The sequence below is a fragment of the Macrotis lagotis genome, chromosome X (assembly GCF_037893015.1).
Source record: "Macrotis lagotis isolate mMagLag1 chromosome X, bilby.v1.9.chrom.fasta, whole genome shotgun sequence".
NCBI classification, from domain to species: domain Eukaryota; kingdom Metazoa; phylum Chordata; class Mammalia; order Peramelemorphia; family Peramelidae; genus Macrotis; species Macrotis lagotis.
Genome location: NC_133666.1, coordinates 140101641 through 140128330, shown reverse-complemented (window position 1 = coordinate 140128330; position 26690 = coordinate 140101641). Strand labels below are relative to the sequence as shown.

The following is a 26690-nucleotide window of genomic DNA, read 5'->3' as shown; positions in this document are numbered from 1 at the left end:
AAAGTTGGATTCTGCTCATTTCAGGTCAGAGATGTGGATTCATTTTTCTGAATTTCATGCTTTTTTTGCCCTGCTGTTTTAACAGGTTTTTTTTTTGGGGGGGGGACTGTAAAGTTTTCAGTGATTATAAATTGGTGTGATTCAGGAAGAAGTGTGGTCCTTGCTATTCTGGAAAGCATTCTGCTCTTACCCTGGTAGGGTCCTGGCTTTCAGATGATCATAATACTTCTCTTTCCTGAAACTTGTACCTGGACCTGCATAATGGAAATTGGAGTTGTTAAACAGATCCTGTGTCTAATCTTTGAACAAGCGATCCTTGGAATTGTTTTCTGATCATGTGCTCAACCTTCTTATGATCTGCAAGCTACAAGAAGACCTGGTGTTAATTCTGCCATGGCCACCTCCAAGACCCATCACTAGCATCTCTGACATACTCTTTTTTGCGTCATGCTCTGCTCTTCTCCCACTCCTATGTCATCAATCTCTCCTTCTGAGCAGCCAAGTTGTTGTGGGTTAGAATAAATATCTCAACCCCCCTTTTTAACATGTCATTTTAGAATTTGATTTGATATGTTATTTTAAAATTGGTTAGAGGAAAATATTACAAGAGTTCAACTGACATGCTTCCTTTGCTCTGCCACTAAAACATTGCCTCCTATCCTCTTACGATTTTCCTCCTGACCTTATCATTCCACTGAAAGACCTTTCTCCAAATTTGCTAATGATCTCTTGGTTTCCAAATGCATTCGCCTTTTCTCAATCCTCATTCTCCTTAAGCTTTTTGTAGTCTTTGGCATAATTGACCATTCTTTTCTTTGATACTCTCCTCTCTCTAGTGTTTTGGATATGTCCCCTCCCTCCCAAACTCTCTCCTGATTCTCCTCCTACCTCTCTGACCACTCCTTCTCTGTATATTTTACTGAATCTTCTTCAAGATCACACCCTGGATGTCTGACCTTCTTCTATTCTCCTGCTATGCTACTTCACTTGCAAATACCAGTTTCATCCTAGTGATTTTCAAGTTTATCTATTCTACCCCAAATTCCCTATTGATCTTCAAATGCCTTTCAGGCATTTTGAACTGGATGTCCAGTAGACATCTTAACTACAATTTAATCAAAACAGAATTCATCATCATTGCCCATAAAACCCCCTCCCTACCTTTCCTATTGCTAGCAGCATCATCTTCCCTGTCCTTATTCACAACCTGGGAGTTATTCTTGACTAATCACTCTCTTATTCCTTCATATCCAATATGTTGAGAGGTCCTTCTGATTTTACATTTATATCATTCAAAAATATTCTCTTCTCTCCTCTGATGCTGCTTTCACTCTAATGTAGGGTCTCATCACCTCACAAAGGGATTATTATGATAGCTAACTGAGGGATATACCTACCTTACTTCTTTCCCCACATCAATTCATTCTCCATTCAACCATGAAAATGAGGCTCCTAAAATCTAGATATGATTATGTAATTCCCATCCTCTATAACCTTCTCTGGTTCCCTAGTACCTCCAGAAGCAAATACAAAAATGCTGTATTTGACATTTAACAATCTTTATACCCTAACCCCCTAATACCTTTCCAATCTGTTCCTACCTTACTCCCTGTCAGCTATACTTTGATACAGTTTCAGTGACTTCCTGGATGTTTCACAAGCAAGACACCCATCTCATATCCAGACTTAGCTACTCTCACTGTTCCCCATGCCTGGAATGTTCACCCTCCTTTTCTCTGACAACTGACCTCCATCTTCCTTTAATTTCCAATTCAAATCTGACCCCCTGAAAGAAGCTTATTTAAACCCTCTTAATTCCACTGCTTCCACTCACTTAATTATTTCCTACTTATCTTGCATATAACTTGGATTGTTTATATTTCTTTGTATATTAACCTTCCTATTAATTGCAAGGTACTTGAGGACAAGGAATAACTTTTGTCTTTTTTATGTATCCACAGCACTTAATATAGTGTCTAGAACATAGCAAGTACTAAATAAAGCTTTCCTAAGTGAGTGAATGACTGATACATCTCTTCCAGAATTAGATTCCTTATTTTCCTGATAAAACTTGAATCTTCTTAACCATCTCCACTTAATTCTTTCCTCTTGGCATTTTGACAAACCAGATTTAGCAAGGAAAACAAGGAAAGTATCAACCCCTATATGTACCTGCCCTTTGGTGCTGGTCCCCGAAATTGCATTGGGATGAGATTTGCCCATATGAGTATGAAAGTTGCTACTAGCAGACTCCTAAAGGAATTTTCCTTCAGAACTTGTAAAGAGACACAGGTGAGTAGTCACATCTTTTGTTTCACTACCTAGGTTGTTTTATTTTATCAAGATGATTTTATTTTCAAAGTCGAGAAATGTCTTATACCACATGCAAAGAACAAATTTAAATCAATAGAATTTGCATATTTATTGTGAGAAGATGATTAAAATTAGTTTGCCATTATTAATATGGAAATACACACAAGTTCCAAAAGAGAAACAATTAAAATGTTAATGGCTATATTCCTGTGTTTTATGAGAGAAAAACATGTAGTGTTAAAGGTGATGAGAGTGAATAAAATCCCTTAATTTAAGAAAGACTTTTGATTCTACTTTACAAAAGACTACCATTAATAAAACTTGAATATAAAGTTAAAAGCAAATTTACTAAGTTTTGTGACAGTCTCTGAGGTCAAATCTACATTGAATCTCTACTATAATTATATCACTCTAACAGCACTTTGCATGGCATTCTTGCTAGTTTGTCTTCATTTATGTAATCTTATTTTCCATTAGATATCATAAAAATTTGCCTAGTCTTTCTATTGTTTGGTTCTGGTCACGTATTGTATTGTTTTTCTTAATTGTTTCAGGTTCCTCTAAAGTTCAGCAAACTGACATTCCTCTCACCAAGTGAACCCATAGTCCTGCAGGCTGTGCCAAGGGTCAAGAAGACAAACCAAGATTAGAAATCTTCCTCATTCTACTTCCCCCATCTACAATCATACTCCAGATTTTTCTTCTATAGTCCAAAGACACTGAATCCCATAACTGAATTTATCTTATGAACTTGATGAAAGAATATAAATGAGTTTGTTTTAACCACAGGAGATGAGTATTTAGATATTTCAGATTGATTTTTGGAACTCTATATGTTTGATGATTTATTTCATAATGCTCAGTTTTGTCAAGTGTCACATATACTGATCCAGTTGATTATGTTCTAAAAGAAATTACCCCCAACAGATTAGAACCACTTGCGATTACATCTATAATGATTCAGTGGATCAACATGGAAAAAATGATGAATTGAATGTCTTTTCATTATTTTTTATCAACAATAGTCCTTAACAATTATCATAATATTTAATGTAGTAATAATGTGGTAATAGGGTAGCTATAGTATCTAAAGGATTAAATACAAGCTCCTGGTATCTGATGTATACTATATATCATTAATACTTTTTATGGTCTTTTTTCATTTTTTCCTTTGGTTCTGTGTCTTCTTTTATAACACGACTGCTATGGTAATATAATTTGAATAACTAGACATGTATTTGGGTAGGGGGAAGTGAAAGAGGGAGAAAGAAATTTGGATTTAAAAATTTTTTTAAATGAATGTTTAAAATTTCCTTTATATGTAACTTGGAAAAAATAAAATATTATTTCATTAATATTCAATATAGAACAATAATGATACAAAACAGTAAAGATATTTCTGGAAACCTTTTGTTTGATGTCTAGTATTCATTAAAGTCATTTTAATATCATTTAGTTTAATGTGTGATGTATTGGTTTTGATTATAATTTTTCTTTTTGCCAAGTAACTGAGCAGAATACCATACATGAATCCAGTTTAAACATTTATAACTTAGTAAGAGAACACATAATTCAGTTAGTTCTTTTTCCCCTTCACAAACCTTCCACAAATATTTGTCTCTTGTAACCTGACAAAAACTTGTCTTACTTTGATCATTTTTAGTCCTCAGAAGTCCTTACAAGTGACACTGTTTTGGTTGTGTCCCCATCCATGGTTTCATCCAAGAACATCAGCAATTTGTCTCCTTCTTTATTCTCTATTCAAATGGCAAAATAATAGTCTGTTTACACCCAAATAATTATGCTGCCAATTGATCAAATACAGAATGACAAAATACAGGTGACAAAAACTAAAAGAAAAGCATTTATACCTAAGCTGAAGCAAGTCTCCTTACTTATCTGGTTGCCCTCTTACCCAAGGATACTATGTGGTTGAGGTACAATCAAATAGAAAAATATTTGGGGCTATTAGAAGGCAAACCCCTTTCAAAGTTTGTTTCTCTTTACCCAGTCTCTTTGTCAAGGTTAGTTCAATGGAATTGTTATTTTAAATCTTCACAACCCCTTCCAATAAATTTAAGTCCTTTGCCTGTTAAATAAGGACTCTTGATTATTTAAAAGAAAAATCAATGATGGGCTATAAAATAGGTCTAATGCAAAGACAAGATGTTTTTCAGCTGGAAGAGTCTAAGACTTTTTTCACCATCTCCAATGAGCAAACAATTTTTTATCTTGCATTTGATTAGTCAATGTCTTTCTATTTGACTACTCTGGTGCAAACCTACATTATCTCATTCCTGTATTACTACAGTATTGCAGTTGATTTGTAATTCAGGTCCCTTCTTTATCCATAATAGATTATTTGTCCTAAACTATTAGTTGAAAAATGCTATTCTCCTAGTCAAATTTTCCATTGTTTTTTCATTGTCTACTGGATTAAATATAAACTTTTGGTATCTGTTGTATACAATATATCATTAAAAAGAACCATCAATTTATTTTTCCAAAGTAAATTTTAATGTGTTTAAAGAGAAAATTATATTGGGCAGCTGGGTTTGATAGCAGATAAGATACCTGCTTTGGAATCAGACATTTATGTGGTAGTCAGTTTATTTAACTCCTTTTGTCTCAGTTCCTAATCTGCAAAATGGCAGGAATGAGAAGTAAATGGCAAATCATTCAAGTTCCCTTACCAAGAAAACTCAAATGTGGCCACAGAGAGTCGAAAACTGTAAGAACTCAAAAATATAAGGACATATATGTTTTCTTACCATTGATAAGTCATTTAACCACTCACATCAATTTTATCTTCTATAAAAATGGTGATAATACTTATTTTATTCTAACTGTAAAGGTTATTATGAGGAAAGTGCCTTTTAAATCTTTAAAGTATTAAATAAAAATGACCTGTGATGATGATCAGAATAAAATATTTCAAATATTCAGGGAGAACTGAACATAAAAAAAGTGCTATTATTTACACTATGCCTTGAGATACCATTACTTTGTTTCTATTTCCACATATTCATTGTTATTTAACTGGCAATGATTGTCCAACATTTTTTGCTTATCCAAAAGATGAAATTAGTTTAGGTTTACTTTAAGTCCTTCCTGTTCTCTGAAGCCTTGGTGATTTTGTGTCTATAAATCTCATGTAATCCTCCATTCATTTGACCTGCATTGTCTTTTGTTTTTAGTTAATTAGTTGTCTTTTAAATGTCTTAATTCTACAGGATAATCATAAATTCCTTGAAGGAAAATATCATGTATTATTCTTCATTTACATCCTTAATATGGCCAACTTAATATTAGGTTCTCAAAAATTTTCACTGATGGATAAATAGAAATGCACATGGAAAATAACTAAAATACATAAAAAATAAAATATATGTCCCGATCATGGTGGGAGAGTGGTTTCAACACTGTTCAAGGAGGACAGACAGCACACTATCTTTTTTCATTCTCAATCAATTAACCAAAGCATCACTATTTTGGTGAATGTGTTTATCATTCTTTCACAGAGGTTCTAAGATGGTGGAGAGAAGACAGGCACAGTTCCAAAGTTTTCTGATCTTTCCCCATCTATGATATGAAACAAACCTCCTAACAGAAATCCGAGCCACAAAACCAAGAAAGAAAAGTGAGGAGAAAGAGCATCTATCTCAGGATTTGTTTTCTGCAGTCCTGGGTGAGTCCAGGCACAGAGGGCGGATCAGCCGTGGATCAGCCTGATTAGCAGCAGTGTTGGAGCCCGGGGAGACTGAGGGCCTGAGAACCGGCCCTGCTTGATTAGCAGGGCTAGAGCCAGCTCCACTATGGATGCTTGGGTCAACTAGGGAGCAGAGGCATTGGTGTTGGAACTTACCAGCAGGGCTGCGGGGAGAGTTCTGGTGCAGGAAAGCTGCAGACATTATCCCTGGGCTCCTCTGGTCTGAGGAACTCTGAGTCCATGCCACCATTGCACCTGAGTCCTCTTCCCAGAACAAACATATTTACAGACCACTTCTGCCCCGGGCACAGGTATGTGAGCAGAAGAACCAGCCTAGCTGACAATAGGGAGAGGGGTTACCTCATCCCAGGTAAACCCACTACTGATTGAAAACAAAGGTATTTAATAGCTTCAAACACTCCCTCCATTCAAAGGGAGTAGGCCTCAATCAAGTTCACAGACACTCCAGAGAAAGCAACTAGCACCTCCTACTGGCCGGCTTCAGGTATTGCACTCAGTGAGAAAAGACTCTAGGGATCCCAACACCAAATCTCTTTGAACCAGCCCCTCCCCAACTCAAGATCTTAACAAAATGAAGAAAGGTCAGCTAAAATGTGGATCCATAGAAAAATTCTTGGAAGGAAAACTCCATAACTCAGAGAGGCCTAGAACCTCTGATGACCATATGATCTGGTCTGCAACACAGAAAGACTTCCTTGAAGAAATAAAGGAGTTTAAAAATCAATTGGAAGGGGCAGCTAGGTGGCTCAGTGGATAAAGCACTGGCCATGGAGTCAGGAGTACCTGGGTTCAAATCCGGACTCTGATACTTAATAATTACTTAGCCGTGTGGCCTTGGGCAGGCCACTTAACCCTATTTGCCTTGAAAAAAAAGCCTAAAAAATATCTAAAATAAAATCAATTGGAAAATTTGGGAAAAGAAACCCAAGAGAAGATTAACACCTTGCAACATGAAAACAAATCATTGGAAAATACAATTGGACAAATACAAAATGAGAATAATTCTCTCAGATCCTCAAATTAACAAATACAAAATGAGAACAATTCTCTCATATCCTCAACTGGGCAAGTGCAAAAAGAAAATAATTCTCTCAGAACCTCAATTAGTCAAATGGAAAGGTCTTTCAAAAATAGAATTGACCAAATGGAAAAGGAGTTGCAAAATGCAAATGAATAAAACTCCTCTCTAAAAAAAAAAGAATGGTGTCTGTGGAAATTAATGACTTCATGGGAAAACAAGAGTCTGTTAAACAAAACCAAAAAATAGAAAAAAATAGAAGAAAATGTAAAATACCTCATCAGCTGAATATAGATGCAAAAATCCTAAATAAATTCTTAGCAAAACGATTACAAGAAGTCATCACGAGGATAATACATTATGATCAAGTAGGATTTATTCCAGGAATACAGGGTTGGTTCAATATTAGGAAAACTGTTAGTATACTCAATTATGTCAACAACAAACCTATCAGAAATCATATGATCATATCAACAGATGCTGAAAAAGCTTTTGAAAAAATACAGCATCCATTCCTATTAAAAACACTACAGAGTGTAGGAATAAATGGACTGTTACTTAAAATAATTAGCAGTATCTATCTGAAACTCAAATAATATCTTTAATAAAAATAAATTTAAAAAATACCTCATCAGCAAAACCACTGACCTCAAGAATAGATCAAGAGGAGGGGCAACCTGAGAATTATCGGACTTCCTGAAAACATTGAAGAGAAAAAAAAGCCTGGAGTTAATATTACAGGATCTAGTGATGGACGATTGCCCTGATATCATGGATCCAGAGGACAAAGTAGTTATTGAAAGAATACATCGATCCCCTACAGAAAGAGATCCTAAAATGAAAGCACCAAGGAATGTTGTGGCCAAATTCTAGAACTATCAGATAAAGGAGACAATCCTGCAAGCAGCCAGAAAGAACCAATTTAAATACCAGGGAGCCACAGTAAGGATTACACAGGACCTGGCAGCATCAACATTACAGAATTGAACGGCCTGGAACATGATATTCTAAAGAACAAGGGAGCTTGGAATGCATCCAAGAATCCATTATCCTGCAAAGCTGAGTCTTCTTTTTCAGGGGAAAAGATGGACATTTAACAAAATAGGAGATTTCCAATAATTCCTGATGAAAAGACCAGAGCTAAATAGAAAATATGGACACCAAACAGGAGGTTCAAGAGACACCTGAAATGGTTAAAAAGAGGTGTAAAGAAAAAAAAAAACTGCTATCCAATAAGTTGAAATGGGCTATATCCCAGCATGGGAAAAAGATTCTCATAACTATTGAGAATTGTAACTCCATCAGAGAGACTATACCTAAGCAGAAGTGATGGACACTCATGATTTATTCATGAAACTGCCATCCAATGGGATGAAACTGGCTATGACCCTACTTGGGAGAAAGACTCTAATAACTCTCAAGAACTGTAACTCTGTTAGATAGAATCTACTTAGCTGGATGTGATGGATACTCAGAATTTTCTATGGCTCAGATAGAATGATTTAAAAACTATACCTCCTTAAAAAGGGGGGACAGGAAGGAGACAGAAGGAGGGAGGGTATTGAATGGGTAAATCTCATTACATTAAGAGATATAATAGACCTATGATAATAGTGGGGAAGAAGGGAGGAGATGAGGAAAAACCTGAATTTTCTTCTTATCAGTATTGGCTTAAAATTAACTTATACAAATACTCAGTCAACTGAAAAAACATCTAACATTTCAAGTATTAAAAGGGGAAAAGGGAGGGGCTGGAGAAAGGAAGGTGATGAAGAAAGGGGAACTAACAGAAGGAAGGAAAGGGAAATGGGAAAAAGGGAAAGGGGAAAGGAAGGGGAGGGATGGATATAGGAGGACAAACACACAGAAGGGGGTGATATTCAGAAACAAAATACTGTGGAAGATGGATTGAGGGGAAGGGGAAAAATATAGATAGAGGGAAGATAGCATGGAGGGCAATAAAGAGTTAGTAATTATAACTTTGAATGTGACTGGAATGAACTCTCCCTTAAAATGTAAGTGAATAGCATAGTGGATTAAAAAACAGAACCCTACAATATGCTGCTTACAAGAAACTCATTTGAAGCAGAGAGATACACGTAGTGTAAGGTAAAAGGTTGGGGGAAAAATATATTTTGCTTCAGCTGAAGTGAAAAAAGTAGGGGTAACAATCCTTATTTCAAAGCAGCTGCAAAAGCAGATAGCATTAAAAGAGATAAGGAAGAAAACTATATTCTCCTAAAAGTTACTATAGACAATAAAAGTATATATATATATATATATATATATATATATATGTATATATATATGTATATATATATGTATGTATTTATGTACCCAATGGCATAGCATCCAAATTCTGAGAGGAGAAGCTGAAAGATCTACAGGAAGACATAGACAGCAAAACTCTACTAGTGGTAGACCTCAATATCTCACTTTCAGATCTAGATAAATCAAATTATAAAATATAAAAGAAAGAAATTAAGGAGGTAGATTGTTAGAAAAACTAGATATGATAAACTTATGGAGGAAACTGAATGGGGATAGAAAGGAATATACCTTTTTCTCCATAGTATATGGCACTTATACAAAGAAATGATCATGTACTAGGGAATAAAAACCTAATGATCAACTGTAGAAATGCAAAAATAGTGAATACATATTTCTCAGATAATAATGTAATAAAAGTTATATGCAATATTGGGTCAGGGAGATATAGACCCAGAACCAATTGGAAACTAAATAACCTCATTTTAAGGAATGAGTGGATCGAACAACAAATAATAGAAAGAATTAATTATTTTATCATAGATAATGATAATAATGAAACAACACATAGCAAATCCTATGGTATTCACTCAAAGCAGCTGTGAGGGAATATATTTAATCTTTAAATAGTTACATGAATAAATTAGAGAAAGAGGAAATCAATGAACTAAATATGCAACTAAAAAAATTAGAAAAAGAACAAATTTAAAACCCCCAATTAAATACCAAATTAGAAATTCTAAAAATTAAAGGAGAAATTAATAAAATTGAAAGCAAAAAACTATTGAATTAATAAATAAAAATCAAAATTTGGTTTTCTGAAAAAAACAATAAAAATTGATAAATGTCTGGTCAATTTGATCAAGAAAAAAAAGAAGAAAACCAAACTGCTAGTATCATAAATGAAAGAGGTGAAGTTACCACCAATGAGGAGGATATTAAAGTAGTAATTTGGAATTATTTTGACCAACTGTATGCCAATAAATTTGATGATGTAACTGAAATGGATGAATATTTATAAAAATTTAAGTTGCCCAGGTTAAATGAAGAGGAGATTAAACACCTAAACAACCCTATCTCAGAAAAAGATATTCAACAAGCCATCATTGAACTCCTTAAGAAAAAATCTCCAGGGCGAGATGGATTCACAAGTGAATTCTACCAAACATTTAAGGAACAATTGGTTCCAATTCTATATAAAATCTCTGGAAAAATAGTGGAAGATGGAACTCTGCATAACTCTTTCTATGAAACCATTATGGTGCTGACACCTAAACCAGGAAGAGTTAAAACAGAGAAAGAGAATTATAGACCTATCTCCTTGATGAATATAGATGCAAAAATCTTAAATAAAATCTTTGCAAAACAATTACAAGTAATCATTAGGATAATACATTTTAGCCAAGTAGGGATTCATCCCAGTAATTCAGGTTTGGTTCAATATTAGGAAAACTGCTAGTGTAATTAATTTTATCAACAACAAACCTATCTGAAATTATATGATATCAATAGATGCCAAAAAAAGCTTTTGACAAAATACAGCACACATTCCTACTAAAAACACTAGAGAGTGTAGGAATAAATGGACTATTCCTTAGAATAACAAGCAGTATCTATCTGAAACCATCAACAATCATTATAATCAATGGGGAGAGGCTAGAGGCAATCCCAGTAAGACCAGGAGTGAAACAAGGATGCCCATTATCACCACTACTATTCAATATCGAATTAGAAATATTAGCTTCAGCAATTAGAGAAGAAAAAGCAATTGAAGGAATTAGAATTGGGAAGGAAGGAACAAAACTCTCACCCTTTGCCGATGACATGATGGTATACCTAGAGAGTCCCAAGAAATCATCAAAAAAACTACTGGAAACAAGTAGCAATTTTAGCAAAGTTGCAGGATAAAAAATAAACCCTCATAAATCCTCAATTTTTCTATATATGACTAGCAAGATACAGCAGGAAGATCTAGAAAGTGAACTCCCTTTCAAAGTATCCTCAGATAATATGAAATACCTAGGAGTCTATTTCCCAAGGCAGACTCAGAAACTTTTTGAAAACAATTACAAAACAGTTCTCTCTCAAATTAAATCATATTTAAATTACTGGGCAAACATCAACTGCTCATGGATAGGTAGAAATAATATAATAAAAATGACAATTCTTCCAAAACTAAACTACCTGTTTAGTGACATACCAATAAAAATTCCAAAAAATTACTTTAATGAGTTAGAAAAAGTTGTAAGTAAATTTATATGGAGAAGTAAAAACTCAAGAATTTCCAGGGATTCAATGAAAAAAAAAGTGCAAAAGAAGGGGCCTTAGCCCTACCTGATCTAAATTTATATTATAAAGTGTCAGTCATCAAAACTGTCTGGTATTTGCTAAGGAATAGAGTAGTGGACCAGTGGCATAGACTAGGTGCAATAGCAGCAAACAGTTATAGTAATCTGCTGTTTGATAAACCCAAAGAGTCTAGCTATTGGGATAAAGACTCTCTTTGAAAAACCTGATGGGAAAATTGGAAGTTAGTATTGAAGAAACTTAGATTAGCCTAACCCTGTACCAAGATAAGATCCAAATGGATACAGGATTTAGACCTTAAAAACAATAATATAAGCAAATTAGAATATCAAGGACTAGTTTGCCTGTCAAATCTATGGAAAGGGAAGCATTTTATGACTAAGGAAGAGATGGAGAACATCACTAAAAACAAACTAGATGATTTCCATTACATTAAATTAAAAAACTTTTACACAGACAAAAACCACTTTAACCAAGATCAAAATAAATGTAGTAAACTGGGAAACAATCTTTACAATTAATGATTCTGACAAAGGCTCATTTCTAAAATATACAGAGAACTGAGTCATATTTTTTTTTAAAAAAGCCATTCCCCAATTGACAAAGCTTTAAAGGATATGCAAAGGCAATTTACAGATGAGGAGATCAAAGTAATCCATATACATATGAAAAATTGACCTAAATCCTTACTTATTAGAGACATGTAAATTAAAGCTTCTCTGAGGTACCACCCCCTAACTCTCAGATTGGCCAATATGACCAGAAAGGATAATGATCATTGTTGGAAGTGTTGGGAGAAATCTGGGACACCAAAACATTGTTGGTGGAGCTGTGAAATGATCCAATTTTCTGGAGAGTAATTTGGAATTTCACCCAAAGGGCAACAAAAATGTGCATAGTCTTCGATGCAGCAATACAACTACTGGGTCTATACACTGAAGAGATGATGAAAAAGGGTAAAAACATGACTTGTACAAAAAGATTCACAGCAAGCTGTTTATGATGGAAAAGAATTGGAAATCAAGTAAATGTCATTCATTTGGGGAATGGCTTATCAAACTGTAGTATATGTATGTTATGGAACACTATTGTTCTATTAGAAACCATGAGGGATGGGAATTTAGGGAAGCCTGGAGAGATTTGCATGAACTGATGCTGAGTGAGATGAGCAGAACCAGAAAAATACGGTACACCCTAACAGCAACTTGGGGACGATGATCAACCTTAATGGACTCGCTCATTCCATCAGTGCAACAGTCAGGGACAATTTGGGGCTGTCTGCAATGGAGAATATCATCTGTGTCAAGGGAAATAACTGGAGTTTGAACAAAGACCAAGGACTATTACCTTAAATTTAGGGAAAAATTTGATATCTTAATGTCTGATCTTGCTATTTCTTATACTTTATGATTCTTCCTTAAGGATATGATTTCTCTCTCATCACACTCAATTTGGATCAATGTATGCCATGGAAACAATGTAAAGACTGAGTAATTGCCTTTTGTGGGGGTGTTGGGGAGGGAAGTAAGATTAGGGGAAAAATTGTAAAACTCAAAATAAATAAAATATTTATTTAAAAAAAAGAAAAATATCATTCACAGATCAGAATTTCATCTCACGGGAAAAGAAGTCAAGAGAAAGAAAAAACTGGATATTCAGTATCAAAATGATAATTAGGAATTAAGATATTAGCTATTGCTGGCAAAGAATTCTACTTTGAGGGGATGTCCACTATTCTAGAGAACCAGGGAACAAGTTGTGATATATGAATGCATTGAAATACAACAATGTATTAAGAAATGATGGACAGATGGATTAAAAAACAACCCACAGGAGCAACCAGGTGGTGTAGTAGATAGAGTACCAGCCCTGGAGTCAGGAGTAACTAAGTTCAAATCTAGACTCAGATACATAATAATTGCCTTACTGTGTGACCTTGGGCAACTCACTTAACTCCATTGCCTTAAGCAAATAAAAAAAATGTTAAAAAACACAAAGAGTTACAGGAGTTGATGTTGTGTAGAGTGAGTAGAATCAGGAGAACATTGTATACAGTAACAGCAACATTGTGTGATAATAAACTATGATTGACTCAACTCTTCTCAGCTATATGATTCCAGGCAATTACAAAAGATACATGGTAGAATGAACTGAGTCTGAATGCAGATTGAAGAACACTATTTTCACTTGTTTCCCTTTTCTTCTCTTTTCTTTCTTTCACAGCATGACTAATGTGGAAATTTTTAACATGATTGTACATGTATGACCTGTATCAAATTGCTTACTGTCTTGGAAAAATTTGGAATTCAAAATTTATAAAAAAGATTGTTGAAAAGTAAAAATAAAACCAAATACATTAAAAAAGGAATTAGCAATTAAGAAAGTAAGCTTTATTTTTTAAAAGAAATTTGCATCAATAGATAAAGAAGTCTTTGACCATGTGCATAACTCATTTGTTAAAATAACAAACTTAAAGTATATATGCATTGAAAGGTCATTTTTTTCATATTTTTGCATCCATATATTTGAAGTCAAGTGTACACATAATTTGAGGGAGAGAAAGACTAAAATTTTCCTAAAATTAGATGATTAAAGCAAATATGCTTAAAATTAATTTTAAAAATTTCATTAATAAGCATAAGAAAAGGTAAACATATTTTTAAGACATTGACAAAGATAATATGAAATGGAAATACCATTATCAAATTTCATTATAGATTTCTTAGATAATCCCAAAGCATCAGCCAGAAAACTAATTGAGATTCTGGCTGCATTAAAGTAATAGTTTACAAAACAAATTCATAAAAATCAAAACAATTTTTATACTGTAATTACCAAACCAGAAAGAAATAATGAGAATGAACTATCACTCAAAATCTTTCTAAAATCTTACCAAAATCATGGAATCTAACTTCAGAAATATGATCCAAACTTATGTAAATACAATTGTAGTTTTTCCTATATGAACTGATGTAAAGTAAGTAGAATGAAGAAAACAATATACATATTAACCACAATTAAACTAAAAAAATGACACTGAAAAATCAAAACTAACTGTTACAAATAGTATAAAGATCAAAATTTTGTTTATATTCATTTAAGGAAATGGGGTTAAGCGACTTGCCCAAGGTCACACAGCTAGGTAATTATTAAGTGTCTGGAAAAGGATTTGAACTCATATATTCCTGACTCTAGGGCCTGTGCTCTATCCACTGTGCCACCTAGCTGCCCTAAGACCAAATATTTGAAGAGATATAGAAGGCACTCTCAAGCCATACCGTAGTAAAATTGTCAGGTTCATAGATGTTACACATTGGACATGTATGTGGACTTTTTCTAAATATCAATCAGTTGTATGAAATTTCTTTTCACTCTAAAAATATTATTTGACATTATGGGATGTCTTTTGGTAGTTGTTAAGTGTAGGGATAGTTGGGATCCTGGGGTTCTGTAAGAACAGGATATATCAATAAAAAGTATAAAATATTTAAAAAACCAGTTAAATTCCAAAATTAAAATCCTAAAAATCAAATGTAACATTAACATATTTAAAAGTTAAAAATTGAATTAATATGTAAAGCTAGAAATTTTATTCTCAAATCAGCTAACTCACTGGATTTTAACAAGAAAAAGAAAACTAAATGAACTACCAGAAATTTTAAAAAAGATGATTTCTCAACCAATAAAGGGAAAAAAAGTTCATTGTGGTGAATTTTAGTAAAATGCACATCAATAAAAATTACTATCTAATTGAAACAGAGGGATTAGAGTTCTATTACTGCAGAGAACAGAACTAATACCAATCACGGAAAGTACAGGGAGAGAGATATTGGCTTCAAAGGAGTGGAAAATTCCTTAGGATTAAAATTACCCCAAATTAGAATTAAGTTGTTTCATGATGTAGAGCTTTGACCTTCTTTGGAGAAATGCTGGGTGATGGATAGTAGAGTACCAATCCTAGAATAAGATGGATTTAAATTTAAATCCAGCTTTAGACCCTTATTAGCTTTGTGACCTTGGTCAAATTACTTCACCCTGTTTTTCTTAATTCCTCATTTGTAAAATGAGCTACAGAAGAAAATAGTAAACCACTTGTGTATCTTTGCCAAGAAAGTCACAAATGGGGTCACAGAGCGTCAGATCCAATGGAAACAATTCAACAATATGGGAAAGAATAAAGTGTTTTGCTTTCACAAGGGTGAGAAAGGGTATTGCCAGAGTCTCATAGATGTCTGTGAAAATAAAACATTACAAAAGCCAGGATGTCTGGTTTTTGTGGAACTCCAAGAGAGGTCAACCTGTTATTAGGAAGGAGAGAATTAGACAAAGGGAAGGGTGAATAAAGAAATAACTTTGCAAGGACTGAATGTACCTGCTCAAGGAGGTAGCTGTTCTTTTGCATTATTATAATGAGCGGGGTGGGGAAAAGATATGGGGGAAAATGTGTCAATTACATTGTGACCCCAGCCAATGACTGGCACAAAGGGAAAGGACTTTCTTTTTTTTTTTTTTACTTAATTTTTATTAAAGATATTATTTGAGTTTTACAATCCCCCCCCATGTTACTTCCCTCCCCCCACCCCCCATGGAAAGCAAACTGTCAGTCTTTACTTTGTTTCCATGTTGTACCTTGATCCAAATTGGATGTGATGAGAGAGAAATCATATCATTTAAGAAGAGACAAGAAGTCTAAGAGGTAAGAAGATCAGACAAAAATATATTTGTTTTTGCTAAATTAAAGGGAATAGTCCTTGAACTTTATTCAAATTCCACAGCTCCTTATCTGGATACAGATGGCACTCTTCTTTGCAGACAGCTCCAAAATGTCCCCGATTGTTGCACTGATGGAATGAGCAAGTCCTTCAAGGTTGATCATCACTCGCATGTTGCTGTTAGGGAGTACAGTGTTCTTCTGGTTCTGTTCATCTCACTCAGCATCAGTTCATGCAAATCCCTCCAGGCTTCCTTGAAATCCTGTCCCTCCTGGTTTCTAATAGAACAATAGTGTTCCATGACATACATATACCACAGTTTGCTACGCCATTCCCCAATTGAAGGACATTTACTGGATTTCCAATTCTTTGCCACCACAAACAGGGCTGCTATATATATTTTTGTACAAGTAATATTTTTACCCTTTTTCCTCATCTCTTCAGGGTATAGACCCAGTAGTGGTATTGCTGGATCAAAGGGTATGTAAATTTTTGTTGCCCTTTGGGCATAGTTCCAAATAGCACTCCAGAAGGGTTGGATGAGTTCACAGTTTCACCAACAGTGTAATAGTGTCCCAGATTTCCCACAACCCTTCCAGCAATGACCATTATCCTTCCTGGTCATATTGGCCAATCTGAGAGGTGTGAGGTGGGGAAGGACTTTCTAAGTGCATCTAAGACCTAGCATTTTTGGAGTTCTGGGCCCCTCTTCCCTTAAAGGAGTGATGGCCCTTTTACCAAAATATTTGTCTTGTTCATATACATTCCCTCTATTCTAATGCCTTCATACATGTACTTTATCCATGTGTTCCAACATGTAAATATCCAGGTATAATTTCTAATCGCTAGAAATATCCCCTCTTCTCATTGACATATAGTGTGTTGTAAAAGAGTAAGTTCAAAGTTTATAGAGACTGATTTATTTTCACTGCTATTTTATTATATTCCTTGTTATGGACCAGAGTCCTATAGTTGATTAATAAAAGTAAAAATTTGTGTTAGTGCTCAGGAGCTAAGATTTGGATAGGATTCTGGCCATTTCTCAATTTTCTTGAATCTGGGATAGCTAATAGGAAGGTCTAGAGATTCTTGGGAGGACTGATCTGGGTTTGGATTCAAGTAACTAAAATATTGGGAGTAAAACAGTGCAGAGTGGTTGGCCAAATTACCTTTACCTGGCTAAGAAATCCTTTTAGGGGGCTGAGATACAGATGAGAGGCCAGTGGATCAGAGGAGAAATGGGAAGGAGGATTTTGGTTCCCTCTCCAGGAATTTCCCCAAAAGTTAAAGCCTACTATGGGAAAAGTTGCCAGTTGCATGCAGGAGACCAGTGAGTCTCTTGGTCAGAAGCAGGAAGGCAGGAAGCCAGAATTGTGTTATTGTCTGCGTGAGTGTGTGTGTGTGTGTGTGTGTGTGTGTGTGTGTGTGTGTCTCTGTGTGTGTGTCCCCCAAGGGAGTCTTTGAATCTCTGTTCTGTCTTGTGTCAGTGGTCTGTTTGGTTGTTCTGCGCCTGGGGACCTGTGGAGAAAACTGGGAGTACAGCCAAGGAGTTTTGGTAGGGGGAGGAGGAGGTCTGTATGCAGGGAGTCTCCCTCCCTGCACTTGGCCCCACCCTCACTGAACCAGCAGTAGCAGCTGGTGTATGGATCTGGAGAGAGAGGGAAGCATCTTAAAGAGAAAGCTGTAGTTCAGAGTGAGTTTAGGAAAGAACTTTTAAGGGAAATGATTAAGATTGAGAAGTTGTAGAAGGGAAGATTTCTACTTTAACTCTAAATGTGATTTTAGCTGGAGGAGTGCCCCACTTGTGGAGAGAAGGGGTGGGGGCAGGAGATTTCAAGTGTGTAAGATTAAAAGAAAAGAGACCCAGCTACAGGTAAGGTGGCATGTGGGTAGGGAAAGGAAGGAAATATAAAAACTAGGGTCTGGGAGACGTCTTTATTGAAAGGAAATAACGTTTAATGAATGCCTCTGCTCTGGCCATGACTTTGAAGAAGGCACAATTGCAAATTTCTTCCCTCATGTAAACTGCAGACAGAGAAACAGGAAACTGGAAAGTATGTAGGACTGAGGGATGTTTTCTGCTGAGGGTGTGGGGCTCTGTGAGTAAGATGTGGAAACATCTTTATTAGTTATGGGATATACTTTTGTAACTGCTGAGAGATTATATTTACAGTTATTTGGTTACTTCTTGTAATGTTAAAGCCTGGAATTAACATGTGATCGCTTTGAAGGGGTGATAGTATTAAGAATTATGACCCCTTCTGGGATAGATCTGTGGTTTAATGCTTAATGTGATAATGGAAGGATTGTGTTGTACAATCTAGTGATTCATGTAGTATTCTTACTACTGTTTTGTTGTATTGGAATTAATAACACATGCTAGGGAATTAAAGTCCTCTGATTCAAATGGTTTGAAAGATCTCTGAAAGCCATGATTTTTATGTTAAGCATGGCTAGTAGTTAAACAAGTTTAAGTACAGAAATTTTCTGGTTTCATATATGTATATTATATATATATATATATATATATATATATATATATATGTATGTGTATGTGTGTGTGTGTTTGTGTGTGTGTGTGTGTGTGTGTGTGTAAATTGGTATTATTGTGGTTATATATCCAAAACTGTGGTTGTTTGCTTTGAAGTGAAAGCAACTTTGTAATATGAGAAAGACAAATAATAGTGGTAATTTGAGATTTTTCTGTGACAATATTTAGGTGATTGTTATGTGCGAATTTAGAATATGATAGGCAATCTCCTAGCCAAAGGAGGTTTTTAGTTATTGTATATTACAACAGGATAGAAAGAGGGCTCTCTAGCCAAGTCGAATCTGATATATCATCTTTATATAGGGATGGAATATATATGATTTCAGACAAAGGGAACTGGGTCTGGAGAGCATGGGCCTCAAGTTTGAGGTAGGAGATGAGGCATGTAGAGCCAGAAATAGAATTTTTGGTTTTAGCAAGGTCCCAGGAAGGGCATTCGGAGCTTTAGGTAGGGAATTCATTAATTGGGACCCCATTAAGATTATAATTGGGAATTTAGTGAATTGGACTCACTTGATGTTCTAATTAGACAAAATTACTATTTTATTTAAGGCAATGGGGTTATGTGACTTGCCCCAGGTCACACATCTAGGTGTCTGAAGTATCTGAAGTCGGATTAGAACTCAGGTCCTCCTGACTCCAGGGTTGGTGCTCTATCCACTGTGCCACCTAGTTGCCCTAAAATTACTATTTAAGATCATGAGACTTTTAGGATTTATTTTCTCTTTTATGTCTGATGTCAGGATGGTCAGTAAAAAGGAAGTGTTATTGGGTCAAGGCAATGGAACCAAAGAAGCCAATGGGCTGAATATTTCAGAAGGCAGGGATAAACAGTTGAAGTGGTAGCTTCCTACTATGACCTGAAGTTGGACCCTTTTGACTTGATTTTCCCAAATATGACATTTGAATAATGTTTCACCTGATAGAATAAATCTGACCTAAGACATTTCACTACCCACATGACCTTTGCCTGTACACAGACATTCAAATATTATATCTATTAAGGAAATTTACTTTGATGACCTGGATCTTTATAGTAAGCTATTTTAAGCTAACTAGATAATGAAGTTTTAGTTCAATTTGATTTAATTGCCAGACAGGTTAGATATGTGACTAGAAGGAGGGATTGCTGGCCAAGGTTTATTTGATATATCATCTGTATGTAGCAGTTGTAGATTCTGCTATCATTTATATGTTTAGATAGGAATTCAGTTTCCTTAATTTTTATGTTAGAGGGGATATATAGGTAAGAAGAAGAATGGGGGGGCTAGGTGGCATAGTGGATAAAGCAGCAGCCCTGGAGTCAGGAGTACCTGGGTTCAAATGTGGTCTCAGACACTTAATAATTCCTTAGCTGTGTGGCCTTGGGCAAGCCATTTAACCCTGTTTGCCTTGCAAAAACCTAAAAAAAAGAATGGGAAGTTTTTAGGATAATTACAGTTTCAAGGTATAGTTTAAGGAAAGGAATGTGAGTCAGTTAAGTACATCAGGAAAAGAAAACCTATAGTATATTTGGGAATATTTTGGGAAGAAAAATTCATTTTTGTTAATGATATTGCATTCATTATTATAATGAGAGCAAAAAGTTAAGACTGTTTTTCTTTTAAGATCTTTGCTAAGGGGTGGCTAGGTGGTGCAGTGGATGAAGCACTGGCCCTGGAGTCAGGAGTACCTGGGTTCAAATCCGTTCTCAGACACTTAATAATTACCTAGCTGTGTGGCCTTAGGCAAGCCTCTTAACCCTATTTGCCTTACAAAAAAAAAACCCTAAAAAAAAGATCTATGCTAGGGGAGGCTAGGTGGTGCTGTGAATAGAGCATCGGCCTTGGAGTCAGGAATACCTGGGTTCAAATCTGACCTCAGACACTTAACTTAATAATTACCTAGGGGTGTGGCCTTGGGAAAGCCACTTAACCCTATTGCCTTGAAAAATCTAAAAAAAGATCTATGCTGGGTAAACTTTGTACTGAAATGAGTGCTAAGTGTATATGTTACAAACCTAACTTTTTGTGGTAATTATCAGTTAGTACACTCATAGAGTGAAACACTTATGAAAGTTTATTATGTTAAAGTGAAGTATGTATGAGAATATGATGGTGAGTAAGGCAAAATATGAATTGTAATAATCACCAGAATCTTATTGTCTTGTTATGAAAACATGTGTTTTGTTCTGAATAAAATGTTAAACAGTTTCTTTACCAGAAGAGACAGTCTCAACAAGTAACCTGATATGGAAAGGACCTTTTGGTACAGATTCAGAAAATGCAGAGGACATCAGATGTCTCCAGGGCAGAATAGAAGAGAGAGGGAGAGACACTGGATCAATTCATTTCCACCATTTCTTTCCTATGTGTACATTGTTTAGTCAGGGGATCTGCCCCTTTTGATACCTGTAACTTCCCCTTGATTCTGTAAGTGTGCTCTCTCTTATGCCCCTCTCCTTATAGATAAGATACCAACCAAGGGATGAAGTTTTTGACAGAAAGGAAGGGGAGACGCAAGTTGAAGATGTACTCCATTGAGAGAAAAGGAGGTCGAAATTATTGAGTAGCATGATTACATCCTACTGTATATCCTGTCTAGGGAGAGACCTATATCTGAGAATATTAGAGATTAGGGTATTATGACAGAAGTCATTGCCCAGTCTTTGTTATGGCAGTCCACAGCAGTTGTAGAACTGGCCTTGGGTGCCATTCTTGTCTGAGTCCAGCCTAGATTCTCAGTTCCTGAACAGAGGTGCACTATGGCCCAGGATTCTGGTCTGGAGGAAATAATCACCAGTGGCATATGACCGAGTCAGTTCAGGTTGACTATTGTCTATACCAGCTTGGACAGGATATTTTCCTGGGACCAGTGAAGGTCTGTGGACTGAACAATTTACTGAGACTCATGTGAGATGCAGTGATAGTACCTGGATTCCTTGTAATGATGCACAAGCTAGAAGATTCATTAAGGAAAACTGATTATGAATTAGTGTGGACTTGCAAAAATGATATGTTCAAGCTTGAGATGGATTTTTCCAAGAAAAATCATTTAACAAACATCATTAGATATGTTAGCTATTCCTGAGTTTGATCCAATGGCACAAATTCAGGATTTATTCTGATCAATTTTGGAACCAGAGAGATCTACCTAAAGATATTGGTATAAAGACTTGATAGTGGGAGGCGGAACAGTTTTCTTTGTAAGTGTATGGTTATATGGCTTATCAAAGAGGGCTCCTTGGAAGTAAAGATGGGAATTATTATCCATTTGTAGCGAACTGGAAACTCTATTCCTAGAATATCAGTCAGCACTAAAGGGACATTATTGGATTTGCGGGACCACTGCATATACCCATCTGCCAAGGGTTGGTCAGGGAGCTGTTATCCAAACTTATGTGTCTACTACCTTGGTACAGGATAGAAGTTAGGGTTATAGCCCCAGTTTATATCCTGATAAAATTCTAAGCTGTATTGGAATCAATTACCAATCGGACAACTAGGGCCCTGAACTTCCTGGCTGACTAAGCCATGCAAACAAGAGATAGAGTTAGTCAACATAAAGTTGCATTAGACAATCTGTTGATTAATGAAGTATGAATTTGTGGTCAATTGAATATATCAAGTTGTTGCCTAAAGATAGATGACAATAAACAAGTAGTAAAAGAAATAAGCAGAGATGTCAGAAAGTTGGCACATGCTCCCTTAAAAATATAGAAAATAGGAAGATCCATTCCTGATAATGAGGAAGTAAGATGTTGTTAGAAAAGGTCATTGTCAATAACAAGGATTATGATTTGAAGCAGGAATTACTAGGAAGGTATGGAAAGCAAAATTGATAAGAAAAACAATAAGGGGGAAATTGTAGCAAAGAATCAATTGTTTTGCTTTCACAAGGAGAGAAAGGGTATGCCAGAGTCTCACAGATGTCTCTGAGGATAATACATTACAGAAGCCAGGATGTCTGGTCTTTGTGGAAACCCAAGATATGCCAACCTGTTTACAGGAAGGAGAGAGACAAAGGGAAAGGTGAATAAAGAAATAACTTCTCAGGAGTTGCATGAGAGTCTGTGTTACTGTCTTTTGCACTTACTCAAGGTAGCTGTTTCTTTCATTAGTACAATGAGCAGGGCAGCAGGGGTGGTGGGGTGGTGGGAACATATGGGAGCAAATTTATCAATTAGATTGTGACTCCATCCAATGATTGGTTTAAAGGGGAAGGACTTGCGAAGTGCAGATAAAACACAGCATTTCTGCAATTCAGGGCCCCTCTCCCCTTAAGGGAGAGATGAGCTTTTTATTAAGATGTCTTATTGAAAGCTATTTTAATCACTCTTGACTAAATATTTAAGAGTCATTTATACAAGAAAGACTGGATGAGCACTTGCTTGGCTTCATCCAGGAAAAATGTTTTGTTTGTTCATATCCATTGCAGTAGGATGACCTTTAAGGTCCCCTTCACCTTTGAAATGACATGATTATGTTATTTAGGGAAGAGGATGACCAGGTTCCTTTTTTTCCCTATCAGCAGTTGGAAGCTAATGGTTAATAGCACCTTATTGTCATGGTATGAAGAGTCTAATCTTTAGGCATCTATGGTTTGGTCAAGTTGTTGTGCTTCTATGCAGACCCATATGCTATTGAGACAAAATTCCCCTAGGTGGTTTTTCTTTGAGGATGTTTAGAGAGAATATGATGAATATTTCCTCCTTCAAATACTTCAGGATATTTCATGCTAATATTATGTATGATGCTACCTCATTAGCATAGGGCTTTCTTAGTAATAGCTAACAATTATTATAGAGTTTAAAATTTGCAAATCACTTTTTTCAACATTAATTCTTTTGAGGGAAACAAGAAACCTGTGAAGAATGTATCATAAATGAAATTTTTTCCATTTCTCAGATGATATAGTTAAAGCTAAAAACTGATATATCTGAGCTTGAAGACATCTTTGAAATCTCAGAATCTTATTCTTTTGATGAAAAATGTTAGAGTCTGTGACTTAAAGCAAATTTTCCATGATCATAAAATTCATAGTTGTTAGACCTTGCATTCACATTTCTGCCTAATGAATTTGAGCAGATCTCTTTTTTCAGGGTTCTGTGACTCATAATTTCTTGGTACTTTTATAGTTATTAATTGTACAGAATTTTGTGTGCCAAGGAATAAGTTCAGTGTGTGTAAAACATAGGCATTTAATAAATGGTTGTTGATTATTTTATTTGTACTTTAGACCTCCATAAAATTTTAACTCTACTCCGGTTTTACTATCACTATTTCTGATAAGGATTGAAGATGTTTCTTCATTACCATTATATATTTAAAATGGCTAAAGCTAATTATTGTTTTCTGAAAAACTGATCATTGCAAGTTTCCATGATTTTGCTTCTGAGTAATAGATCAATAAAGACAAACTCTGAGACTTCATTAAACTTCCCCAGTTGTTCAAATTTTCATTGGCTATCCTATTAACTCCAGCCCTTGTTTTACAGCTTTTATATTCCTTTTCAGAATTCATCAGGGAATTACAACACCACTAAGGCACAAGCATAGAAGAAGAAAAGAGAAGGGAATAAATAACTGACTAAAATGATAATGAACATTATCCCAAGCTTAAATATTGGAACTTGGACAGTCCTTGTTCTCTTCCTGACTCTCCTGTTTCTGTAAGTGAGAATCTCCCTTTTTCAATTTCTCAAGGGATTTAGGACAAGCTGCTTTGCTGTCACAAGAAATTTCACAATATTGTTTTCTAGTTACTTCTCTTCTTTGCATAATTAGCATAAGGACATGATTGTTATTTAGAATTTCTATAACTAAAAATGCTGATCTTTGTTTATATAAATGAAGACATAGTTTGGTAGAAAAAAGTATCAAGGATAAAAATCATAAACTCCTTGATCAAAGGTTCTTTTGTCATTTTCCAAAAGAAGTGACTGAGGAGATTCTTTTTATTTTGATTAAGGAATTTAAAAGCAAAAAAAAAAAAACTTTTTAAAGAAACCTGAGTTCATGTCAATTATCTTTTTTTCTTCATACTTTTCCAATTTTGCTCCCTTTAAATTTCCCCCCATAGTTTAGAAGGTATTACTTTATGTCCAAAATTTAAAGTTTATTTGTTCATGCTCATCTTGAGCAAAACTCTGAATTCTTATCTATCAGTCAGTTTCTAGGTACTCTGTATGACATATTTCTTTATTCTCTTTTTCAAAGGCTTTGGGGTGGCAGCATCATCAATGATCACTCCTCTATTCTGTTACAACAGATTTTTTTTAACTAATCACTGTCCTGGAAAGGCAGAGACAGGTCACTGACATGAATACATATCAGAGGTAGAAGCTTTTCTGTACAAACAATTCAAGTTGATCAATTATGTCATGTTCCATTCCAAACAAACTGATGAGACCCAATGTCCTGTATTGGAAGGAAAACAGGCAGACTTTCTAAAGCAGAAATTGCAAACACCAAAACCTCAGAATTAGCTGTTTTTATTTATTTTAAGGCTTCTGATGACTTCAATGGCTATCATTTAATTATGGTCCATGGGATGTGCTTAGGTCTTAGCTGTTTTTATTTATTTTAAGGCTTCTGATGACTTCAGTGGCTATCATTTAATTATGGCCCATGGGATGTTCTTAGGTCTTTATCTCCCTAATATGTTGTTTATTTTACCACAAAATGTGACACAGGATACTATTACTAGAGGAAAATTCACGGAACTTCATTAAATTTTCTTTTTTGTTTTTCTTGTGTCATACTAATTTAGTCAGATTGCAGAGGTTCATAATCTTATGCCCCTAGTGTATTAGAATTTTCAAAATTCCCATCAGTAAATAGAAGGAAATAAAGGTCCAAAATGACCAGTCTAGAACAAATTAAATTGTTTTTGCACAGGGAGATAATCTAATATCAAAATATCAATATCCAATTTCTTCTTTTTAGAACTGTCATGAAAGCATGAGAAATTCACAGAAGTGGGGAAATACAAACATTATATGTCATGGGATCCCTCTGCATTCATGTCAAAATCACATCAACACTGATGATGGTTTAGGAGGCACCTAGTGAACTAGATTCCCTTTTTGATGTTCACTTACTCTTATGATCTTGATTGAGGATCTTAAACTGCTGAGCCTCAGTTTCCTCATTCATAGAATGAGGGTGTTCTTAAGTGAATTCCAAAGCTTCCTAAAACTCTAGATATATGATTCTTTTATCCTTAGTGTCATATTGGAAATCAGAACTGCCAGTTTGTGTATGGGCATTGCTCGCTGAGGGCAATGATACACTAGAGTGTTTATTGGATAGGATGTGAGATCCAGGAAGGACTTAAGGGATTATGTAGTGCAGTTCCATCATTTTCTCCCTCATTTGACAGATGAGAAACTTGAAGTTAAGACAAGAGAAGTAGTCTGTCTAAGAAAACCACGCAACAAAAATATAATAAAAATACCATATTATGATATAATATATTTATGGAATCTACTATTTTGAGGTTATAATCAGTAAATTGTTAGGCCAAGCAAAACAAAGAGAAACTATGTACCCTTTCTGAAGAAATAATATCAAAATTAAATATGCACATAATGAATTATAAACCAAGTCATTTTAAAAAATGTCAGTAGATTATTATGAAATCAAATATTATTGAATTATGTCTTTCAAATAGCAGTCATAATCTTACCCCTTACTCCAGCATATATTGAATTAGAATCAAGTGAAGTAACATATAAATCAGAAGAAAAGAACATAATATAGTTGTCATTCAAGTTTGCTAGATAATTTTACTAGATTTGAGTCTATATGC

The 26690-nt window shown here is 35.1% G+C and overlaps 1 protein-coding gene and 1 pseudogene across 1 annotated transcript in view; both read left to right on the top strand.

The window, feature by feature from the left end:
• The window catches only part of LOC141497278 (cytochrome P450 3A24-like), a 44823-nt gene extending 41582 nt beyond the window's left edge, over nucleotides 1-3241 (top strand). The window contains exons 12-13 of the mRNA XM_074199917.1: nucleotides 2130-2292; nucleotides 2868-3241. Coding sequence (XP_074056018.1) covers nucleotides 2130-2292; nucleotides 2868-2963 — 259 coding nt within the window. The 3' untranslated portion in view covers nucleotides 2964-3241. The remainder of the gene's footprint in view (nucleotides 1-2129; nucleotides 2293-2867) is intronic.
• Nucleotides 3242-17970: 14729 nt separating this feature from the next.
• LOC141502388 (cytochrome P450 3A19-like) overlaps nucleotides 17971-26690 on the top strand; it is a 61909-nt pseudogene continuing 53189 nt past the window's right edge.